The sequence below is a fragment of the Caenorhabditis remanei genome, chromosome V, assembly GCF_010183535.1.
Source record: "Caenorhabditis remanei strain PX506 chromosome V, whole genome shotgun sequence".
Classification (NCBI taxonomy): Eukaryota; Metazoa; Nematoda; class Chromadorea; order Rhabditida; family Rhabditidae; genus Caenorhabditis; species Caenorhabditis remanei.
The window spans coordinates 18911614-18933514 of NC_071332.1; the positions used below are offsets into that span (position 1 = coordinate 18911614).

The 21901-nt window shown below is 39.9% G+C and overlaps 7 protein-coding genes across 7 annotated transcripts; 4 read left to right on the forward strand and 3 right to left on the reverse strand.

The window, feature by feature from the left end:
• Nucleotides 1-207: 207 nt before the first annotated feature.
• GCK72_021157 (uncharacterized protein) lies at nucleotides 208-773 on the forward strand (the record flags this gene model as incomplete). The annotated part of the gene is made up of 2 exons (XM_053734064.1): nucleotides 208-546; nucleotides 591-773. 2 exons carry the CDS (start codon nucleotides 208-210, stop codon nucleotides 771-773), a joined length of 522 nt encoding a protein of 173 aa, XP_053582977.1.
• Nucleotides 774-3131: 2358 nt separating this feature from the next.
• On the forward strand, nucleotides 3132-3890 carry GCK72_021158 (uncharacterized protein; the record flags this gene model as incomplete). The annotated part of the gene is made up of 1 exon (XM_053734065.1): nucleotides 3132-3890. The coding sequence occupies one exon, from the start codon at nucleotides 3132-3134 to the stop codon at nucleotides 3888-3890; it is 759 nt and encodes a 252-aa protein (XP_053582978.1).
• Nucleotides 3891-5569: 1679 nt separating this feature from the next.
• GCK72_021159 (uncharacterized protein) lies at nucleotides 5570-6498 on the reverse strand (the record flags this gene model as incomplete). Its single annotated transcript, XM_053734066.1, has 2 exons — nucleotides 5570-5622; nucleotides 5670-6498. The coding sequence occupies 2 exons, from the start codon at nucleotides 6496-6498 to the stop codon at nucleotides 5570-5572; spliced, it is 882 nt and encodes a 293-aa protein (XP_053582979.1).
• A 487-nt stretch (nucleotides 6499-6985) lies between these two features.
• GCK72_021160 (uncharacterized protein) lies at nucleotides 6986-8461 on the forward strand (the record flags this gene model as incomplete). The annotated part of the gene is made up of 1 exon (XM_053734067.1): nucleotides 6986-8461. The coding sequence occupies one exon, from the start codon at nucleotides 6986-6988 to the stop codon at nucleotides 8459-8461; it is 1476 nt and encodes a 491-aa protein (XP_053582980.1).
• Nucleotides 8462-16179: 7718 nt separating this feature from the next.
• On the forward strand, nucleotides 16180-16781 carry GCK72_021161 (uncharacterized protein; the record flags this gene model as incomplete). Its single annotated transcript, XM_053734068.1, has 4 exons — nucleotides 16180-16339; nucleotides 16388-16426; nucleotides 16474-16593; nucleotides 16642-16781. 4 exons carry the CDS (start codon nucleotides 16180-16182, stop codon nucleotides 16779-16781), a joined length of 459 nt encoding a protein of 152 aa, XP_053582981.1.
• A 361-nt stretch (nucleotides 16782-17142) lies between these two features.
• GCK72_021162 (uncharacterized protein) lies at nucleotides 17143-19704 on the reverse strand (the record flags this gene model as incomplete). The annotated part of the gene is made up of 4 exons (XM_053734069.1): nucleotides 17143-17397; nucleotides 17446-17562; nucleotides 18981-19587; nucleotides 19631-19704. The coding sequence occupies 4 exons, from the start codon at nucleotides 19702-19704 to the stop codon at nucleotides 17143-17145; spliced, it is 1053 nt and encodes a 350-aa protein (XP_053582982.1).
• Nucleotides 19705-20080: 376 nt separating this feature from the next.
• GCK72_021163 (uncharacterized protein) lies at nucleotides 20081-21719 on the reverse strand (the record flags this gene model as incomplete). Its single annotated transcript, XM_053734070.1, has 3 exons — nucleotides 20081-20215; nucleotides 20267-21229; nucleotides 21618-21719. The coding sequence occupies 3 exons, from the start codon at nucleotides 21717-21719 to the stop codon at nucleotides 20081-20083; spliced, it is 1200 nt and encodes a 399-aa protein (XP_053582983.1).
• Nucleotides 21720-21901: the final 182 nt, after the last annotated feature.

Consider the following 21901-nt stretch of genomic DNA (forward strand, 5'->3'; position numbering starts at 1 on the left):
ACATGTGGAGGCTATTGCATCTTTATACAAGCTATGATGGCACGAGGATACAGTTTTGAAACATTATGCAACATTTTCGAGACTATAAATAACGATGATGAATTCGTCCGGCGCTTCCTAAAAGATACATACAATTTCTAATTTCCCTCTCATTCCTATTTTTTTTCGTCGTACCGAACGGTGACCCCTTGTCTTGCTCTCTCAAAAATGTCTTTCAACGCATATTGTCGTGAATGTGCTACACACTTTGCTGATCCATTCACCAAGGGACAACACGTTAACATTGTTCATTACGGAGTACCACCTCCAGACCCAGAAATTTCCGAGGATACATTTTATGCAATCAATTCCCATGTTCCACAAGTCCGAGTGAAAACATGTCCAGTCTGTCTCATTCATTTTAGCTCGCTTAGTGCGTGCGTCTTTCACGTGGATACTTGCCATCCAAGCCAACAATCATGCTCTCTATTCCGCCCAACTAAAGAGGCTGTTATTTACGAATGGGAACGTCTCGTCGAGGTGATTTATCCTGGGACATTTGCTTTGGTAAGATGAAGTACATTTACATACACATTACTCGTTTTTTACAGTTGAGAAAAAATTGGCGCATCAACCGAGAGAGATGCACCAACGATGATTTTTCAAACACTTGGAGCTGCACAGAGTGTGAAAAGAAGGAAAAGGACAAAAAAAAGGGCGACGACGACGACGACGATTCGCTAGAAAATGACAAAATTTTCATTGACACTGATGACGAATCTGATGAATACTAAGATTGATAATAAAAAGTGTTTATTTAATCTTTTTAAAGTGCAATACAACAATAGTGCTACCCCAATTGAATTGAATTGGTTCGGCAAATTCAGATAACATTTCAACGCGAATACTATCTATAGTGTTGTTCATAATGGGCAAATATCGGGGGTGAGGTATAGTGTGATGTATCATTTCACCATATTTTCCTCTACATGGAATAACAGATAAAAGCTGATTCTTTTGGTCTCCGACAATAACAGGATCTACAATGTCACAGTATAGATAAATTGTGCTAACGTTTCCAAAAAGATCAACTTTACTGGGCGCCACACCAGATTTACGTACAATAGGGTCATGAAAGCCCAAAAAGTAGGCGCAAGCAGTTTCAAATTCTATAAACATTATATCAGGGTCAAGAAAATCAATGTGTATACGTCCATCCCTTTCCATGAAATACAAAAACTCGTTTGCGTTCCTAATGTCTGTGGTGGGCATCCTTTTTCGAATCATTTCAAACTTTTGCTTTTCAAAGTTATATGTCGTCTCATCCGTTGACTTGATCGCAACCCTTGCCGCCGCCACATAATACTCATCCATCAAATTTGCAATCGTTTTTGCATCACTCATCATCTTCTCATTTGTCTCAATCATTTCTTGTTCATCCCTTTCTGCGCTTTCGAGGTCCTCCTTTATGGCATCTAGGGCATTTTGATGTGCTTTCTCATTTTCCGCAATATATGCTGCATCTCCTTCACTAACTACTTTCTCTTCATCATTTTCAGTCTCATTTTTTGACAAATCTCCATCATCTTGACCGGTAGCAGCATCTTGGAATGCTTTCTCATTTTCCGCAATATATGCTGCATCTCCTTCACTAACTACTTCCTCTGCAACACTTTCTGTCTCATTTTTTGATGAATCTCCATCATCTTGACCGGTAGCAGCATTTTGGAATGCTTTCTCATTCTCTGCAATATATGCTGCATCTCCTTCACTAATTTCTTCCTCTTCAACACTTTCATTATCCTTTTCCACTTCCTGGGCTTCATTTTTTGGTGAATCTCCATCTTCTTGACCAGTAGCAGCATCTTGGAATGCCTTCTCATTTTCCGCAATATATGCTGCATCTCCTTCACTAATTTCTTCCTCTTCAACACTTTCATTATCCTTTTTCACTTCCTGAGCCTCATTTTTTGGCGAATCTCCGACATTTTGGCCAACGACTGATTCTTCATCATCTTTTCCATCACTTTTCACCTCTTGAGCTTCATTTTTTGGTGAATCTTCATCTTCTTGACCAGTAGCAGCATCTTGGAATGCCTTCTCATTTTCAGCAATGTATGCTGCATCTCCTTCACTAACTTCTTCCTCTTCAGCATTTTCTGTCTCATTTTTTGATGAATCTCCATCATCTTGACCAGTAGCAGCATCTTGGAATGCCTTCTCATTTTCCGCAATATATGCTGCATCTCCTTCACTAATTTCTTCCTCTTCATCACTTTCATTATCATTTTCCACTCCTTGACCCTCAGTTTTCGGCGAATCTCCATCATCTTGACCGGCAGCAGCATCTTGGAATGCTTTCTCATTTTCCGCAATATATGCTGCATCTCTTTCTTCTTCTTCCCTTTCAAATTCTGCCTCTTCCTGTTCCGCCACCTCCTGCCCCTCTTTAATCTTGGCAATCTCATCCCGTCTCAACTTTTCTTCTCTCTCCTCCTCCTCCCTTGCTTTTCGTTCAGCATCAATATTTTCATCAATTTCAGCCTGAATGTCTTTAGCCTCTTGTTCATCAGCATCTTGTGCCGCTTTAAAAGCAGCTATATTCTCATCAATATATTCTTGTCTCAGTCTCTCCTCACGATCACTGTCGGTTTCTCGTTTAGCCCGTTTGTGAGGCTTTGACCATTCAATCGTACTAACAATATCGATATCGTCTGGATTCAGAGGTGCCCTTCTTTTTAGTCTATTCTTTCGGCGACGAGGCGGCTCATAATTCAACGAATCAATAATCTGATCCAATGCAGAGTATTGTGCAGCGGGAAAAGTGACATGTAGAGGGGGACCATTCTTCATATGAATCCAATAACTCAGAGGACGTCCGACATTCACAAAAGAATATGGATAAATCACATCAGTTGCCGCAACCACATATTTGTCTCGTTCCAAATGCAAAACTTCAGGAAGATGAGTAACATATCGAGAAGATGTGTTTTCAAACTGGGGATTTTTTACAGACGAAGGGAGTGTCAAATAAAAATCAGTCATGACACAATCTATGAAATGGAGGGGAAAACTCGACTCCTTTTATACCATTTTCCTCCTATAAAAGGACTCGTGTTTTTGAAATCTCTCTCTCATTACTTTACCGAAAAATGACACCCTTCTTCCTCACCCTTCTCATACCAATGACTGCGAGTGTGAAGATTTTCACAAAGACCATGCCTGCCCAACCTTATAATTTGCAAAATATACCCCTCGAGACTAACATGCGTGCTCATTTTCAAGGCTACGACCCCGAGGGTCAACCCATAATGACCGCCTTTTGGGAATTTGAAGATATGCTAATGGATACCGACTTGAATCTACACGTTTCAAACCGTGCATGTGTCTGTGAAATTATTGCCCCAAATGATATGCTGATGCAATGCCAAGGCCGCCTTTATCGTGTGGAAAACAAGCATATTCATGTCGTCGCTCAAGTTTCAGAACATTTTGCTTTCGATCATGTAATGAAGCACATTTATGTATATGCTCATGATCAAATTGTACGCCTTCAACCCCATATGAATGAAAAGAGCGTTCCAGTTTGGAATAATGTAAAGGAAATTCGAGATTTTAATGTAGTTTCTGGTCTTTTGACAACTCTTCATTCAAATGGCACCATTCTATTCAATGGAACAATTCTGGGCCAAGTCGATCCTGCTTCATATAGTAGATTACCAATTTTTGCTGCACCAAACGAAACTCCACAACCCCTAGAAACTAGTATATATTGCCTCGTCTATTTCTTAATCGGCTCATTATCCACACTGATTATGGAAACATGTGGACAGCAAATAGCTCAACTTCGTGGTGCTGGTGGTCTGAACTTGGAAAAGAAGCCGACACTTGTCCGTCAACTCTCACTATAAATATCTTCTTTTGTGTTACAATAACACTAATTCTATGCCCATGTCTACATCATTTGGTCAGACAACGCGCCTAACTCCTGGCTTTCGCTTTCGCTTCCCCTCACAAACTACAATTATCGGTGCTACGCAATCTGGCAAAACTACTCTATTACGTAGTATTATTGAAAATTCGAGCCGTACATTTGAAGAACCAATTGACAACATTTTTTGGTTTTATGGTGTTGACACTCCTGGAATCCCAAGATATTTACCAAATCTTCGAGCAATTGAAGGAATACCAGACATTGAGCTACTAAAAAGACACAAGGACGAGAGAAACATTGTTGTATGTGATGACTTGATGAATTTTTTCGCCAGGGACAAGAAATCAATGCACCTATTGAATGACCTGTTTTGTTTGTATGCTCACCACATGAATTGTGCAATCTTTAATTTGGTACAATCTGCATTTGCACTACCACCCACCACTCGAAACAATAGTACATATTTGATTTTAATGCGAAACCTTTCTGATGCGGCACAAATCAAAAACTTACTTGTACAACAATTTGGTCAGAAATGGCGTGGAGCCTTCGAAGCATATCAAGATATAATGTCAGAACCCTATCAAGCAATGCTAATAAACAATGATCCCTTGGCACACTCAAGCATGCGAATCCTTTCAAATTTCACAATGTCTTATCCTATAGCGCATGTACCTGTATAAAATTTAGTTTCAATTGTGTATTTTCACTAAAAATGTTTGATTTTAATAAAATCTTGTCAATTTCACCAGTTTTATTCCCAACAAGTCTCGGATTTCACAACTACTCTCCATGGCCGAGTCCAATGGCCGAGTCTACAGTGGAGCGCGTTTGCATTCGAGTCCCCCAGCCACGACCCGAATGAGAAGAGTCTCCCTTCCCCCTTTTTCCCTCTGTGTGTAGATGGCCGAGGACGTAATTTAATTCGAGTCCCCCAGCCACCACCAGAATTCAAATGTGTCTTCCCTCCCTTTTTTCTCAATGTGTGTGTGTACATGGCCGAGGCGAGTGGCCGAGTCTACCGCGGAGCGCATTTGCTTTCGAGTCCCCCAGCCACCACAAGAATTCAAAAGCACCTAAATGGAAAAAGATGTTCACCACCCAGTTATTTATTTATAAAAAATAATATTGAAAAAAGGCATAAATTGTGTCGAGTATTGGAAAATACAAAAAAAAGGGAGATTGAAAAGGGAATAAAAAATGAGGGGTATTAATGAAAATGATCAGAAAATACAAAAAAAGGGAGATTGAAAAGGGAATAAAAAATGAGGGGTATTAATGAAAATGATCAGAAAATACAAAAAAAAGGGAGATTGAAAAGGGAATAAAAAATGAGGGGTATTAATGAAAATGATCAGAAAATACAAAAAAAGGAGATTGAAAAGGGAATAAAAAATGAGGGGTATTAATGAAAATGATCAGAAAATACAAAAAAAAAGAGGGAGATTGAAAAGGTAATAAAATGAGGGGTATTAATGAAAATGATCAGAAAATGTGAGTGTGGAGGAGTTGAATTATGGAGGATGTGGAGAAGGCTGCTGTAGAGGAGTCTGAAAAAAAAAGGGGAAAAATAGAATTTATGAGTTAAATCGGGATAAAAAAACTCACTCTTTGTAATGTGGTGAAGTGAGTTCGATGGAGACGCGGAGGAGAGGATCAAAAGTCAAAATTGTAGAAACGTGGGATTCTGATGTTGGCATGTGGTCGCTCTGAAAAAACTCTATATTCATGGAAACTTATTATTATATGAAATTACCATTTCTCCACTCAACTCTCTCGCCGACATTTAGGTAGTGAAGACACAGAGAGTCCATGGCGGCGTACCATATTTGGTCCCGCCGCAGATTGAGAACTCCCCAGTTACTCATAGTCTCCGTTTTATGAATACGCATGCCAATCGCTTCGAATAAGTGATCTTTGAGAGACGGAGAGGTGTGTGGCTGGATGTCTCCCTTGTTGCATTCAGGATAGAGGAATGATTTCTCCTCTCCAAATGTAACCATTTTTCTCCTGAGATGATTTAGCTCATCTCGAATGGCATCGAATTCATTTTTATTTAGCATCAACGTTCTGAATAAATTCACAGTGCGGCTCTGTACATCGAAAGTGGTGATCAATGCAATTTTTGATCCGTGGTCGAGGTCAGCGTACCAGCATTCCGTGTCGAAGTATACTGGCCACGGAGATGGGCGCTTCAAATCTCTCCTAATCGCACGCATCATCCCATCAAAATCTTCGATAACGTTGATTTGAATATCCCGACCAAGAAATTCCTCATAATCATAATTTCTATCTAGCAGGTGTCGTTCTCCACATAGTGTATTGTATGCTCCAGTCGCATTGGACGTTAACAAGGTCTCCACAACCCTATACAACGACCCCTCTAGCCCGAGACGAACACTATGAGCTCGGAGTAGTCCAAAGATGTCTTCTCCAATGCGTATTTTGACACCATATTGGCACGCGTAGATTATGAGATCAACGAGGGCACCCAAAGAATAAGTGGCTCCTCTAGGCAGTCTTTTTCTCAACAGTCCCCTCAGGGCAACTTGCCTATCAATTCCACATTTTGGAATGTAACTCATTTTTTTCGATTTCGTTTTACGTTCTGGAAAAGGAAGGCGTATGCAATAGGTCTAGAGTTTTTTCCATTATATTATATCGAGGAAATTTTACGAGGGGTAAGGATTGACGAACTCGATAGACAAGGAGCTAATCTAGAGTGCCTATATAAACGTGTATCAAATGTGTAATCATTTCAATCATGGCGGCTCAGTTAATCATTCACACTGATTTTTTGAATAAAGTCATGAAACAGAATCGCGCTGCTATACGAACGGCAACATCAAAGCAAATCAATATTCTAGTTGAGATTGTTTTCAATATGCTAAATTCCAAAAATATTCCACTAAGTACGAAGGAGGTCAACAATTTGCGCCCAATTCACTCCACTTTGGTGCAACTTTCGAGGACAAACAATATTGAGAGTGCACGAAAAATACTATTTAAGCTATCGAAAACTCAATTGTCTTCTTTCATTATTCCCTCACTCGTCGCTGCAAAGCTACACTAATGAAGTTGATACGCAAGTATCATGTTATTCCTTATGAAAACGGATTCGCCCTAGAGTCTGCGAAGCGGTTCTTAGAAACTATCCTATCGGACACTAGCCTGGATGACAGCACAAAATGCCGATTCTATCAAGACATGCTTTACCGTATACGTAATCATAGTGATATGCCTATTGTCAACGACGAAATGATGTCAATTGTACGCGAAAACTATAATCTACACTCTGCACTAACTACAGTAAATGAAAACATGAAGGATGAGGTGAAAAGGGAAGAAGGAATGGAGCAAGAGGTTGTGAAAAAGGAAGAAGAAGAAGTGGATTCAACAAAGACAGAGCCTACTATCGAGGAAACGTTTGGCGAGTATATGCAACATGAGATTAAACCAAAAGCACTCAAAAAGGAACTAAAGGATGAAAAATTTTTGCCGTATACGACTACAGTTCCCGTAAAGAAGGAAATCTTGCCAACAAAAGTCGTTCAAGACACCCCACAGCCTCCGAAAATTGCTCAAACAGTGTCAGATTCACGTAATGTTGGACCAATGCACAACTATCGTGGCTTTCCCGACTATCGTTATGTACCCTACAAGGCTCCCATGAAGAAAAGACGTATTTCACAACAAACACCAAATAGAGGAGTGAAGAGAAAGGCTGAAGATGATGGTCCAGAAGAGGGAAGGAAACGAGGAAAGTGGGATATTTCATCGATAAATGGTTTAAAAAATGAGAACGTAAAAGTCTCGGCATCGGCGAGGAAGAAGAATAAGAAGAAGAATGGAGTAAAGAAAGAAAATGGAGGCATGAACCCCAAGAAAAGGGGGGTGGAGCATAAAGGGGAGGACTACCGTATAATCAAGAAGGAGATTAAGTCAGAAGACGTCAAACCGGTCAAGAAGGAGATTAAGTCAGAAGACTTCAAACATGTGAAGAGCGAGATCAAGTATGAAGAGGGCAAACCTACAGTTAAGACTGAGACTTTTATTAAACCTATTGTTAGACGTAAGATTAAAAAATACCCGAAACGTCAAGACGAAAAATCCACATCAAGACGTGAGGCTAACAATAGAAGCAATATTCACCTACCCCAAAAGTCCAAAAAACGCGAAATCAAAGACAATGGAACCATTTGGCAAAAAATAAAGAAGGAACCTGACCATGTGACAAACGATCCTGAGCGTTTGAAAGAAGAAGATCTACAGCGTGCGAAAGAAGAGGAGACTGTACCTACAAATTTGAAACGAAAACTTGTAAGTGGACGCGTCCGTGGTGAGCCAAAAAAAAAGTACATGAAATTGGAAAAGAAGAGAAGGGTGCCAAAGAAAAAGCGAGGTGTTATGAATGCACGAAAACGTAAATTAGACTCTACGATACCCGATTCCACCAGCACGGAACCTCCTTCCAAACGTCGTGTTATTCGAGGCTCGGGTGCGGCTCCTCCTGGTTCCCGAATTTATTGCAGGCTCTGGAAATTTTAAAACCTATATAAAGTGTGTATGTGATTATCTCTACTATTATTTCTCTTGTTTTGTAAATGGAAAAGGCAATAAAAGATGCGTATACAAACGAAAAACATCCGTGTGCATTCACTAGTGTTTCAAATGTTCACAAATATCTGAAACCTCGTTTTAAAACTCTCAAATATGACCAAGTTGAGAAGGTTTTGGAAGATCTCGAATCTTTTACACTCCATCGTCCAAATCAGTCGCGGTTTCCCCGATTAAAGACTCTAGCTTCGGGATTGTACACTGATTTTCAAATGGACTTGGCCGACGTGTCAAAATATAAAAAACACAATGATGGTGTAGTGTTTTTGCTTGTTCTCGTCGATTTGTACTCGCGAAAGCTTTTTGTGAGACCCCTAAAGTCAAAGATAGGCGAAGAGGTGGCCGATGCCCTTGAATCAATTTTCAAAGACTTTGTCGATACGCCAATAACGATTTATAGTGACGACGGAAAAGAATTTTACAATTCAAATGTGAGTGCTTGGCTCAAGAAAAATCATGTCAATTTGGCATCTCCTAAAAGTGAAATAAAGTGTGCGGTCGTGGAGCGCGCAAATCGGACTCTGAAAACTCGTTTGGCAAAGTACATGACTCAAAAATATGGACACAAGTATATTGACGTTTTGCAAAAGGTCGTGACGGGAATAAACAACTCTATAAATCGAGGAATTGGGATGAAGCCAGTAGATGTGCAACATGGAGATTTTAGTGTGCCATTTCCAAAACCAGAAACTGCCAAAATCAAATTCACTAAGGGTGATCATGTACGTATCGCTTCAAAGAGAGGACATTTTGACAAGGGGTACGAGCAAGGATGGACGACAGAAGTCTATGTTATTAGTGAAGTGATTGCTGGAAGACCTGTAACCTATAGAATTGTCGATACTAATGGAGAAAAGGTTGTTGGTATTTTCTACACTCGAGAATTGACAAAGTGCACATATGATCCAGACGGAAACTATAGAATTGAGCAAATTCTAAAAACTCGAACTGTGCGTGGAAAGACTCAACATCTTGTTCGCTGGGAAGGATATGGACCTGAATTTGATTCTTGGATAGATGCGAATGGACTATTAACATTATAATTTATTGTAAAAACAAATAAACTAGAAATAAGACCCGTTTTTTCAAAACATGTAATCATTATCAAATTCAACATTTTCACATCGAGTTCCAAATGGTTTTAACACTCCAGTCTCATCAAAATGACCTTTGTCCATCATTGGGCGCACTCTTTTTGGCTCTATGACGGTTCGAAGCCCATCCAAAATGTTTGAGCCTCTCTTCATTCGCATCCTTCGCACAATTGTTTCCTGATTGCCAACACCATCCAGCTTTGCAGTGACCTAAATTTCGTCAAAATTACAAATAGATTAGGTATAAATCCTCACCATTTTTCGCATTGTCTCAAAATTGATCTTATCCATAGTCTCAGAGTTTAGCGTGATTCCTTTGGCCTTTGTCACATATCGATGATTGCCTTGAGCGTCCACCATTTTCAGCGCATAGACTTTTGGTGCCATTGCAACAATCTCTTCAATTTTCCATCCGGATGGCACCTCACTAGTCAACTGTCCAAGTGCGTCCCCTTTTAGAGACTTTAGTGGATCTGTTCCTCGCTTTTGTTTGAAGATTATAGAGTCGGTATCTGAAAAAATTGCTTGAGAAGAGTCAATTTTGGCGAAATACTTACCACAATAAATCAAATTCTCGGCTCCGACCAGTTGCATTGCCTTGAACAATTTGATTCGTGCTGCCGATGTTGTGAGGGCTCCATACACGATACTCGTAAACTTTGCAGTCTTCACATTCTCCTTTAGAGGGCGCCGCGCCACCAGCACATGATGCTCTCCCCACTCTTTGAAACATTTTGGTTCATAGCCTGGTTCTTCGAAAAATTCCCAAATTTCGACCGCTTTTGAAATTGGAATGAGGCGTGTTTCGGTTTTGAGTGGATTTTGAGCAAATTTTCCCCAAACACTATTCAAAAAGAGCTTTGCAAAACTGCGGAGTCCGGGGTTATGTTCGACCTTGTCCAGCTCTATCCATACACCGTCCTTGTCGAAAATGTCTTGAGCATAATCGAGTTTTTCCTGTAGAGTCATGTCCGCTCGTGGCCATCCAGAAGCTTCGTGTTTCATCTTGAGGAGTGGTTTCATAAAGCTCTCAAAGAATCCTCCACGGAACCATGCTTCGGGTTCCCAATGCCAGGCCTCGTGATATTTCAAAATTTGGTATCCCTCTTGTTGGGCCAATTTTAGCTCATCGGTGCACCACACACCAGTAAAATATCTCTCTGATATTTTGGTATGTGTACACGGGCCGCTTTGTTTTGAGAAGGCACAAGACTTACACAATGGGAATAAGAGTTTCGAGTCGGTTCGAACCGGAGCGATGGGTATTGGGCATTGTGGAGGTGGCAGCAAATCACAATAGACGAGACCATTATAAGGGATTGGTTCATCAGTTGGTGCGAAATTTTCCGTAATTCGACGAGGCGCTCCGCGTGGGTAGACGGTGCCCTTGATGTTGATATAGGGGTAGAGTGAGCAAAAATCGAGAAATTCGATTGAAAATTCATCATTTGCAGTGACCAAACTTTGAAACTGTTGAGTCCTTCCTCCATTCATTCCCATTCTTGGATTGAGGCGAGCTGTGTAGCTGCACTGAAAAAAATTATTAATCTCTAATACATGAGTGAAAAAACTTGCATTTTTGAAGAATTTTGCCATTTTTCCATTTTTCTGAAGCATTTCTTTGATTTCACATTCCCAAATTGTATGAAGATTGTAGCCGGCCTCTCGAATAACCTGTTCCCTTTCCACTGTTTTGTGCCACAATTGCTCGAATGTGACATTTTTGTTTCGTGGGCATTTGGCTTCTCGATCGAGGTAACATTTTGGACAGCCATGCCACATGCATCCGTGAACCTCGTAGACATCTAGAGTTTTGGGATCGAATCCATCGACAAAAAATCCGGGTCCACCACACTCTACATAATGCTCTCCATCTTTTCGAAGCTTATGAACAAGTTCCAGCCCAGGGGTCTCGTGTTCTAGCCATAGCAAATACTTGAGGGCATACTTTGAATTGTTTCGGCCTGGCCAACCGTTTTCGGGGATGTATCCAATGTCTCCCGTCTTGATATGCTGGTATTTTAACACAAACAAAATGTACGAAGCGAGCGTCGGACTCTGGATGATGGGATTCCAGCCATTACAGTGGGGTTCGCACAACTAGAAATAAAAAGGGGTCAATTTGACAAAAAAAAGACACACCTTTATAAAATTCACAACCGCCTCCGTCAGAATTTTCACATCGTTTTTGCAATAGTCGACAATTTCTTGGTCAAAATCAAACGGATGTTCCTTTGCACTCTCATACCATTCTTCAAACTCTGCCCTCGCCTTCACGCCCATAAGTTTCGGTTCATAGTAGTCGATTGGAGGAAGAGTTGGTAATATTGTTCCATAATTGTCGGGATGGTTGAACAGATATGGAAAGTGGCCTTTTGATTTTGTTGGAAGACCAAAGGCACTGGGGAGTTGATCCAATTTCATTGCCATGTAACGTACAGAGTCGCGAAAGTGAAGTGTGTTCTTCTTTGACAGCTTTACATTTGCAGAGATGAATGCCGAACCAGTCATTGTGAAATCGGGCTCATACGGATCCTTTCTCATCATTTCCTCCAATGTGAATACGTGATCATAGCTGAAAGGAGGGGAAACTTGTTTAGAAATTATTGGAGAGGAACTTACCGGCCACCATTATGAGCAATGACATATGCATTCACAAGTCTTGGATCTTCTTTTAGGAATGATGCAAATCTTTCAATGACCGACCCACTTTCCTTGTCCTTGTACGATATCGTCTCTATTTTCCCGCATCTTTCGCATTCGCCTCCTTTACACGTTTCGCAAACCAGTTTATAACAAATGAGATTAGGTTCGTGTTTCACTCCAAAGTTGTCTGTTCCTGTAAAAAAAAAGCATTTTTTTGTCATTTGATGATATCAACTCACCTCTATACTCTCCACTTTTTACAACAATTGTCTCAATGTCATAAATGACAATAGTCCACTTTGATTGTCGTTCCAGGGCACGTTTTCTTGAGGCTAGTGTTGGGGCGGCATGCACACAATCATGATATCCAGACACCTTTTCCATACAAACGTTACAAAAGTCTGGTTGGAAACAGACATGTTGGTCTTTTGCATATTCTTCTCGACGATGGATGGCATAACATGTCTTGCATCTAAAGATTTTTAATTGTGTGAATATTTGAATTAAAATACTCACTTTTTGTAGCGACTGCAAAACGGAAGTGATTTCGTGGATGGCTTTTCTAAGTGAGCATCATAACATTCTTGACTGGCAAAATTAATGTTACATTCTTCGCAGTAGATTCGTGTCGAGTCGAGTTTTTGGATACATTTGTCTCTACCACATCTCTTACATTCTTCCGAACACTTTTTCCAATGTTTATCATCTGCCAGTTGATGGCATTTGAAACAAAATCTTACACCAACTGTTGGGCAAGTGGGTTGAAAGAATTCATAATGTTCTTGGGCGTAGAATATTGGAATGAAGCCTTTGGCAGACTGGTTCTCATCGAAAACTACCGTAGGCACAGCCACTCCATCTTCCAGAGCCCACACACGAATTCGGTAATTGCTCAAGTGCTTTGCAAGCTTTTTCAAATCATCGAGTGTGTGCTCTGATTGCCTTTGCCTCATTTTTGCAGCTTTTAGTAGTGCCTTGGCTTCTTTTAATTGAGTTTTCGGGCGTGATGTGTGCTCGAACTAAAAAGGTAAATTTTTGCAACCTTTCGAATAAAATCGACTCACCACTGGTCTAGTCAGTCGTTTGTAATTATTGATCGCGGTAGTGCATTTATTGTTTTGCATATCACTCCATGCCATTCCAATGATTAGTGCCTTTGGGAGACAGTGTCCTGTTCCGACAACATTTCGACTCTTTAGGCCAAATTTACGCTGAAAGATGAATATTAGGAGAGAACTTGTAAAAGTTTAAACATACCAAAATTTGATCGGGAATACGACCTCCTTTTCCCGGTCTTGCTTTTGGAGGACGCGTAAAGATGCGCATGGTGAAGATCATCGCCTCATCCATTGCCAGTTCCTTTTTTGATTGACTATGGCGGGCTATTGTGTTTATTAGAGTGTGGCCGTTTGCCATTTGATACGTCTTATGCATGATATAAAATCCATCATCATCATGATAACCTGGATGTTGGAGGTTTATCCAAAATTTAGTAGTGTGCAAGTCGCCACCACACTCTTTTATCATTGCGCGAATAAAAATATCAAAAAGTCTTCCAATGTTTTGGTCAAGGCGCACATTTGTCGGAAATTGGTCCACGTTTTTTAAGGCAATTCTTGTGGGCCCTACTTTTAGTACGTCACTTGTTATTTGCACTTTTCGTGTGCCATCGACAATGTCGGCAAACTTTTTGAGAAATTCCATTTCTTCCCTTGTAGGAAAGTGTTGAGCAATAATTGCATCATCTTCAAAAATTACTATTTTTTTGCGAAAAAGACTAATATACTCACCAGGAACGGGAGAAGAAGTAGAAGGAACGTCCATTTTGAAGGGTGGGGGGATGACGGAAATGACGCGATTTTCAAAATTTTCGAAGGACGAGGGCGTATAAAAGGGGGGGACTTGACGTGCGCTCCCTCTCTTTTTAATCTCATTATGGCGGAGTGACCCACTTTCTCTTTTTTTTCAAAGACTGAGTTTTTTTTTGTGTATTTATTTTAATGAATAAGAAACATGTAAGAGTAAATGCAGAAACATGAAAGAGTAAATGTAGAAACGTGTAAGAGTAAATGTAGAAACATGTAAGAGTAAATGCAATGATTGAAATTACGGGGATATTATGAGAATAATTGGGTATAAATGGACATAATAGAGGATGGGTAATTAGATTTCGCGTTTTGCGGCCAATGCTGCGAGGGCGTCTTGGCGTGGTATAATTAGTCGTCCCAAATCTGCGATAGTTGTTACGTGCCACAACTCGGTAATGTAGAAGTTTGATCCTTTCGTGACTCTGCTCGCTGCCGTGTAAAATGCTCCAGGTCTCATAAATTCACTCGTATCGGTAGTAGCGTGAGCCAGTGATGTGTCAAGGATGACATTTTCCAACGTTTTTCCTTGAGCCTTGTGGATAGTTAGTGCATATGCATTGTCCATTTGAAACGCGTACGATTGATTAGGGAATCCGCGAGGGATTCTCATAGATCTTCCAAGCCGTGGAAAACTGAAAATTGAAATTTGATATACTGTTTTTTTCATATTTTGAACTCACTTGACTTCGATATAACCCCGGGGTTCATTAATTGCATGGAAGTCAACAACTGTTCCAATTTCACCGTTATGAATAATAGTGAACATTTGCCTCCCTGAACTTGATTCCCTTGGTATGCGAAGTTTGGCGGTCATGATCACACGTGCGCCCTTGCCAACGTAGAATGTGAGGCCGCTCTCCATGGGTTTTCCGTGCTCGTTTAAAATGAAGTGGGCTTTTGCTTCGAATTTTAACTTTTCACAGACCTGAAAAAAAGTGTATAAGTATTTGAATTTGCTGATTTTTTTACCATATTATTGAACTTTTTGACACTTGTTTTGAGTGGGGCCACAATGAAAGACTGGAGATTGTCCGCCTCTTCACACCATCCTGCCATTTTCGAGGCAACTAGGTTAGAATCCATGAATCGTGTGCTGATTGTACGATCCTTTAGGTATCGTATATCCTCTGTGGTAACTCTCCCGACTCTCCATCTATCAAGTCTTTCTTGTTGGTGCGGATCACCGCTTTGACGGTGATTTGTTTTGAACTCGATGAGTTCAAACAAGTCCCAAGAAGGAGCTGAAATTAATATTAAAAAAAAAACTTTTTTGAAAAGGAATAATTTACCTTCAAATAATTGTGGAGTGTCTCGATCGTCTGTCTTCTTGTTTGTGTCTCCGGTTGCGGGAAGTTGGAGGAAATCTCCCACTAGAATCACCGAACATCCGCCAAATGGTGCATCATTTCGTTTTTTTCTTTTCAGCACAGTGTTTAGCGCTTCTAGCATTTCGGCATCCATGAGCCCAACCTCATCCGCAACGACTAATTGCAAGTTGGGGTCGTGGTCTTGTACTTTTAGGTCCCATTTGGATCTATCTATCTTCCAGTCACAGAATGAGTAAATCGTCCTCCCATTTATAGCGATTGCGGTGAGATTTGTGGGGGCTATAGTCTCAAGTGTTGTCCCCTTTTCAAAAAAAGTTTCCAATTTTTTAATGAAAAATGATTTCCCCGTTCCTCCGGGGGAGATGAGTGCGAATAGAGCTTGACCCTAGAAAAGTACTTTAAAGACATGAAACGGACGTTCTATTATTCAAAAGGGTATTTTAAAAATTTCAAATCACTCACTCTTTCTTGAATAGTCTTTAGGATTTTTTGAATACATAATTCTTGTTCGTCACTTGGAGTTGCCATGATGCGAATTTTAGGGCGAAGAATGTTTTTTCGTTTGAATATGAAAAATTGTACCGTATAAGACTCTGCCCACTTTTTTTTCTCGTATGTCTCTCGAGTCTCTCTTCATTTCTACAGAATTTCGTCGCGCCAGGTGGTGGCCAATATTTTTGTCTCGAATAAACTCTAATCCATCTCGCCAGCTCATGGAGGTCTTTGGCAATAATCCTTCAGTCTTGGAATCAGATTATGGAACCGTATTCCAAGATTTGCACCTGTCTCCTTCTCCGACAATGTTAGCCAATGAACTTTTTTTCCCAGTCAATCTAATCACTCAAACACCCCAAAAGAGTACTAATCAATCAGGTTTTGTTTTTTTTTACTTTATAAATTGTTTAAAATGAAATATTCCAGATGCTGAAACATCTAAATGTGCGGAAAATTGTGTTCCGAGTGAGTTATCCTTTGAGTGGTTGTGTTACGCGTTCTCTTCTTTTCAGAAAAACCAGTGTCGAAACAAAAACGTCCAATCAGCGGAAAGAAGATGATCAAACTGAATGAAATGCCCGAAAAGCCAAAACGAAAACGAGCACCTCGCAAGAAGAAAGTGGAGGAACGAGGTTGTGTCCTTTTTTAATATTGCAAATGTTTTATGATTTTGATTTCAGAAGTATTGACATTTCGTGGAATGGAAAAATTCGTGTGTGTATATTTCTGTAAGGAATGCCACGAGAATACTACTTATGACGGACGAACTCTTACAATAATGTTGTGCGAACAGTGCCGTCATCGTGTCGATAAGCTTTAAAATCTGCAAATTTGATCGTTTCTTACATTGGAATTTCCGAATAATCATTTATTAAAACAATGAAATGAAATTTCAAATATAAACCCGATGTTTTTGAGTTACACGTAATAGATGATATGGTTGGAGGAGATAACAATAAACAAAGGAGATTTTTTGAAGAAAATTCAGTGAAATATTGAATCGTATGTCGAGTGACTCACTAATATCATCGCTTTTTCTCCAGAAAAATCTCAACAACAAAAAAAGGAATGTGAAACAATTGTGAATTCTCAAATTTCGCAACAGATATGAAATGATATGAATACGCAATTTTTTTGAAAATTAGTAGCGAAATTTGAGAATTGATTACCCTAAAGCATCATTAGACTTTCGATGTATCGTTGGCTTGGTCGGTGGTGGTGGCTCCTTCGGCGGTGGCGATTTCTGGAGTGGCGGCGGCATCCTGATCGGTGATGGCGGCGGCAGCATCAGAAGTAGCTCCCGTGAGCTTTCGACCTCCCCAGATGAGCGCGGCGCCGATGAAGCGGCGGCTTTTGTATCCGACAGCGAAGAGAAGTGCGAAAATTGAGAAGATGAAGAGACCGAACAGCGATTTGACAAATAAGCCGTATGGTTCCTGGAAATTGTTACTTTTTTCATATAAAGATACCCAAAAAAAACTCACCAGGTCCGAGGCACGAACATTCGAATAGCAGAGCACTATTCCCGCCGCATTCCGCCCACACACGGTTTTTTTCGGACACAATGAGCACATCGGGTCTCTGAAGACGGGCATTTTTACCTGAAAATTGAAATTTTGTTGATGAAAATGACGAGATTTTGACGGATATTGAAAAGAATAATTTTAAAAATTTTTTTCAAACGGAATTTTGAAGGAAAATGCAAAAAAAAATTGGTAGCGAACGCGAAAAAAATGAGGTGACGAAATTCGAAAGAAAATTGTTTGCGAAAAAGTTCATTGGTGTTTGCGGAATTGCATACCGTACCTCGTAAAAATGCGCGGAAATTTAAATTTGAATTTTTGGTGTGTACGAAATAGAAAGAATGGATTTTAGCGATCGGAGAAGCATTTTTTAGCGAAAAATGGGGATAAAATTAATTTTAAAAATTTTTTCGAACGGAATTTTGAAGGAAAATGCAAAAAAATTGGTAGCGAACGCGAAAAAATGAGGTGACGAAATTCGAAAGAAAAATGTGTGCGAAAAAGTTCATTGGTGTTTGCGGAATTGCATACCGTACCTCACCAGAAATGCGCGGAAATTTAAATTTGAATTTTTTTTGAAAATGTTGGAATATGAGAGAAAAAAATCGCAAAAGGGGGATTGAACTTTGATCGTTTGATTGGAATACAGTCGTGTTAACCAAAAGACGAAATATGTTGTCTTATGTTTTTTCTGGTTGACGATATTCGTTACGCACAATCTATCACTTTCTAGCCATCCTTTATTCGTTTTCAATTGCGAAATTGCTTCCCGCATAAGAGGGGGCAAAAGGGGCGGGGCTTAGAGAGTGGTGCAGACAGACATAGACAAAGAGAGAGTTGACGCAGACAGTCAGACAAAGGGGGAGCGGCGCCCACTCAAGTACTCAAGTGGGCGCCGCGGCACTAATTGGATGCAGCTGTCCCATCCCGCTGAATCCAGCTTCTCTACGTCTCTCATTTTGACGAGAGAACGAGACGCAGACGACGGGGGTGTGTCCCGACAGGGTGGTAAAAAGCTCCAAATATCAACCTAATACTACTAATAGGTTTTTCAAGCTGAAAATTAGTGAAAAATGGGTTTTTCAAGGTAAAATTCAGAGAAAAATAAGTTTTTCAAGCTAAAATGAGTGAAAATAAGTTTTTCAAGCTGAAAATGCGTGAAAAATAGGTTTTTTCCAGCTGGAAATTAGTGAAAAATAAGTTTTTCAAGCTAAAATTAGTGAAAACTGGGTTTTCACTATTCTGAGCCTCGAATCTCCGATTTTTTAATTGAAAACGACCGGAATATGAATTTTTCAGCATTTTAATATTAAAAACGGCAGTTTTGGACGATTTTGCAGTTAAAAACGCACGTTTTTCGGTGAAAACTCATTTAAAATTGAATTTTCTGTTTCAAACGGGTTATTTTCTGTGGAAATCACGATTTTCGGTGTTTTTATCGCGAAAAAAGTGATTTCCTCACAGAAAATAGAATTTTTCGACCATTCAGTTCTTACATCTCTCAACCGAACAATATCTTCAACGTCAAACTCCTTTTTATAAATTTTGAATCGATTTCCATTCGACATCCGAATCTTGACTCCCAATTCTAGAAATTTCAAATTTCTCGCTCGTTTCATCTGCTCCAAATTCACAATTTTCAGTAGATTCTTTCGGGTTTTTGGCTCATTTCGAAATTCGATGTATTTCAGTGTTCCAGGTTGAAAAATAGTAAGAATTCGTGGGATTTCATCGATTTTATGGGTTTTCAGGATGAGTTTTTTGACGTGGATTTGAGAATTCAAGCACTTTTTGAGGAGAATAAAATCTTTAGTATCAGAAAATAATCCGAGTCGTTCCAGTTGTAATTTCGGATTTTTCAGAGCTCTCGCCAAGTCGCCAAGGGCAATTTCGATGTGATCTACTCCAATTATCGATTTTTTGTGATTTTCATAGACCACTGAACATGAATTTCCTTCTTTTCTGTAAGTAATCACAGAAAATTTGTCAAATATCAGATTTATCGAATTATCCGTGTTGATATAGAAGTCGAGCGTCTTGAAAGAAGGTTTCAAGCGATCGACGATGATACGGAAGGCTTTGGACACTTTTTCGAGGTTGAATCTGTAGAAAAATCATGTTTTATATGTATTTTTCTACAGAATACCTGCTAAATGTATCCAATTCTTCAACAATTTTATTTATCATCTCCACTGGCAAGTCGAAAATTGTCAATGACATTTTTAAGTGATCAGGACTATTGAGAGGACATTCTGACACTATTCTACAACATGCAAAATAAAAGTGAAGGGACAGAAGATAATTATAAAACAAATGAAACCTATGTGGGAAGTGAAATAACGACTTTTATGAAAATCGTACTGAAATTTTGCACTACATTGGGAAACTATAAAAAGGAAATCTGAGTTGTTCGCACAAGCGGAACATGAAAATGAAACTTACGAAAAAGTCGAAAATAGCAATGAAAACAGAGAAATAATACTTGCCGATTATCTCTTGCACTAATGCAAGTTTAGCGGACTAAATGAGAAAATTACAAGAAAATTGACAAATTTAAGGTGAGCGTAGCGAAGAAAACATTATTTTAGATACTATTCTATGGTGGACATGGCTCATCGAAAATCTTGCACCCGACAAGAGTGGATCTTTCGATATTGCAATTCGTGATGGTGGCAAAGAAAACTTCGGAAGTAAAGATTTTGCAGTTGGAGAGAGAATTTTGTGTGGTGGTCTGAAAAGTTATTAAATTTCAAGTTTTGATTATAATTTTATACTTTCTTACCGCCTCCTCTTGAACTTCTCGATTATCTTCTTCTTCTTCAACTGGTTCAGACTTGACGGTCGCTGGCTCGACAAATTCCGGTATTGGCTCCTGGCGCTCACTATTCTGTTGTGCATCCGGTGATGACTGGTTATCAGAATCGTTTGAAGACATTTCAAAGAATCCAGATGACATCTCGCTGAGTCTATGATTGCGTGGAGATGTTTGGGATTGCTCAATTGCAACTTCAGTGGTCGCTGATTCCTTTGGTAAAGATGGAGCTGCATGTGATTCTCGATGTTTCAGAGTTCCAGAAGATTCTCCGCTTATTTCCGGTGTGCGAACCACTTCGATATTTCCGTAGAATCTGTGCGATGGCGATCTCAATGGCTGCTCGTACGAAAATTCTTCCAGACGCGGAGTTCGATATCCAGAGAATTTCGGCGTCGATTCGCGAAATCGATTTGTAGTATCCGTACCGACTGATTGTGGAATCGATTCTAAAAAACTTTCAGGAACTCCGGAAGTAGATGGATCATTCCGTTTTGACTCGAATTCGAAAGAACGAAGAGATCTGGTGCGTTTCCGACGCCTAATTGGAGATATCGAGCATTGGAAACTCGGTTTGCGCTTCCATGATTTCTTGAGGAACTTTCCAGAAGAATTTCTGACCGGGCTAGAAGAATCACCATCTGAATCACTTGAATCGCTTGGAGAGACGACTCGAAGTCTTCTCTTAGCAGACGGTTTCCCTGGACTAGAACTTTCCTTCTTTTTGACAGTCAGTCCCGCACGAAGTGATGGAACACGGCGTGTAGGAGTCGAAACTCGCGGAAGTTTACAAGGCGCAAGTTTCGTAGGTGTTCGGTTGCGAGTCGATGTAATCGATTCTCTGAATATATCTCTCCCCAGATTCTCCCATGGAAGTGGTGTTGCTGCTTCAATATGCACCGCGCGTGCAGAATACCTCGGTTTTGCGCGTTCCTGAAAAGAAAAAACATTTAGAATATAGCATACTTGTCAAAAATCGGGCCGGCCCGGCCCGGCCCATTCAAAAATGGGTACCCATTTTTACCAATTTTTTTTTCGAAAGTTTTCGAAAAAAAACAGTAAAAATGCTCAAATTATCATACATATTCACATTTTGATTCAATTTTAAATGTTTATTCGAAAACTATACTTTTTTCAAAAAATTTCAAAAAATTTCCAAAAAAAGTTCAAAAACTCAAAATGTTTTGAAAAAATGTTTCAAAACGGGCCGAGCGGGCCGGGCCGGGCCACGGGCCGGGCCGGGCCGGGCCGAGATTTTTCCTGGTTTCGGCCCGGCCCGGCCCGTGACAAGTATGGAATATAGAAAACTTTAGATTCTTACCAAACTATTTTCTGGTGCATCGTCGGAGCAGAAACGCAAGGCATGCGGGAGTGCAGGTCGTACGGTCTTTGACGGTTCCTCTCTCTTATTTATAGAGGACATCTGAAAAAGTGAGACATTCGAGAAAGGGGCGGGATTGACTTTGAATTTATGGGCGATGTTTCATTTTTTTTCAAAGTTTTTGAAGTTCTCCCCAAAAATTTGTAAGTTTTATCTGCGAGAGAGCATTTTTGACTTTTTAATCGTCGAATTTTATCTGAAAAACAACAAAAAACACTGAAAAT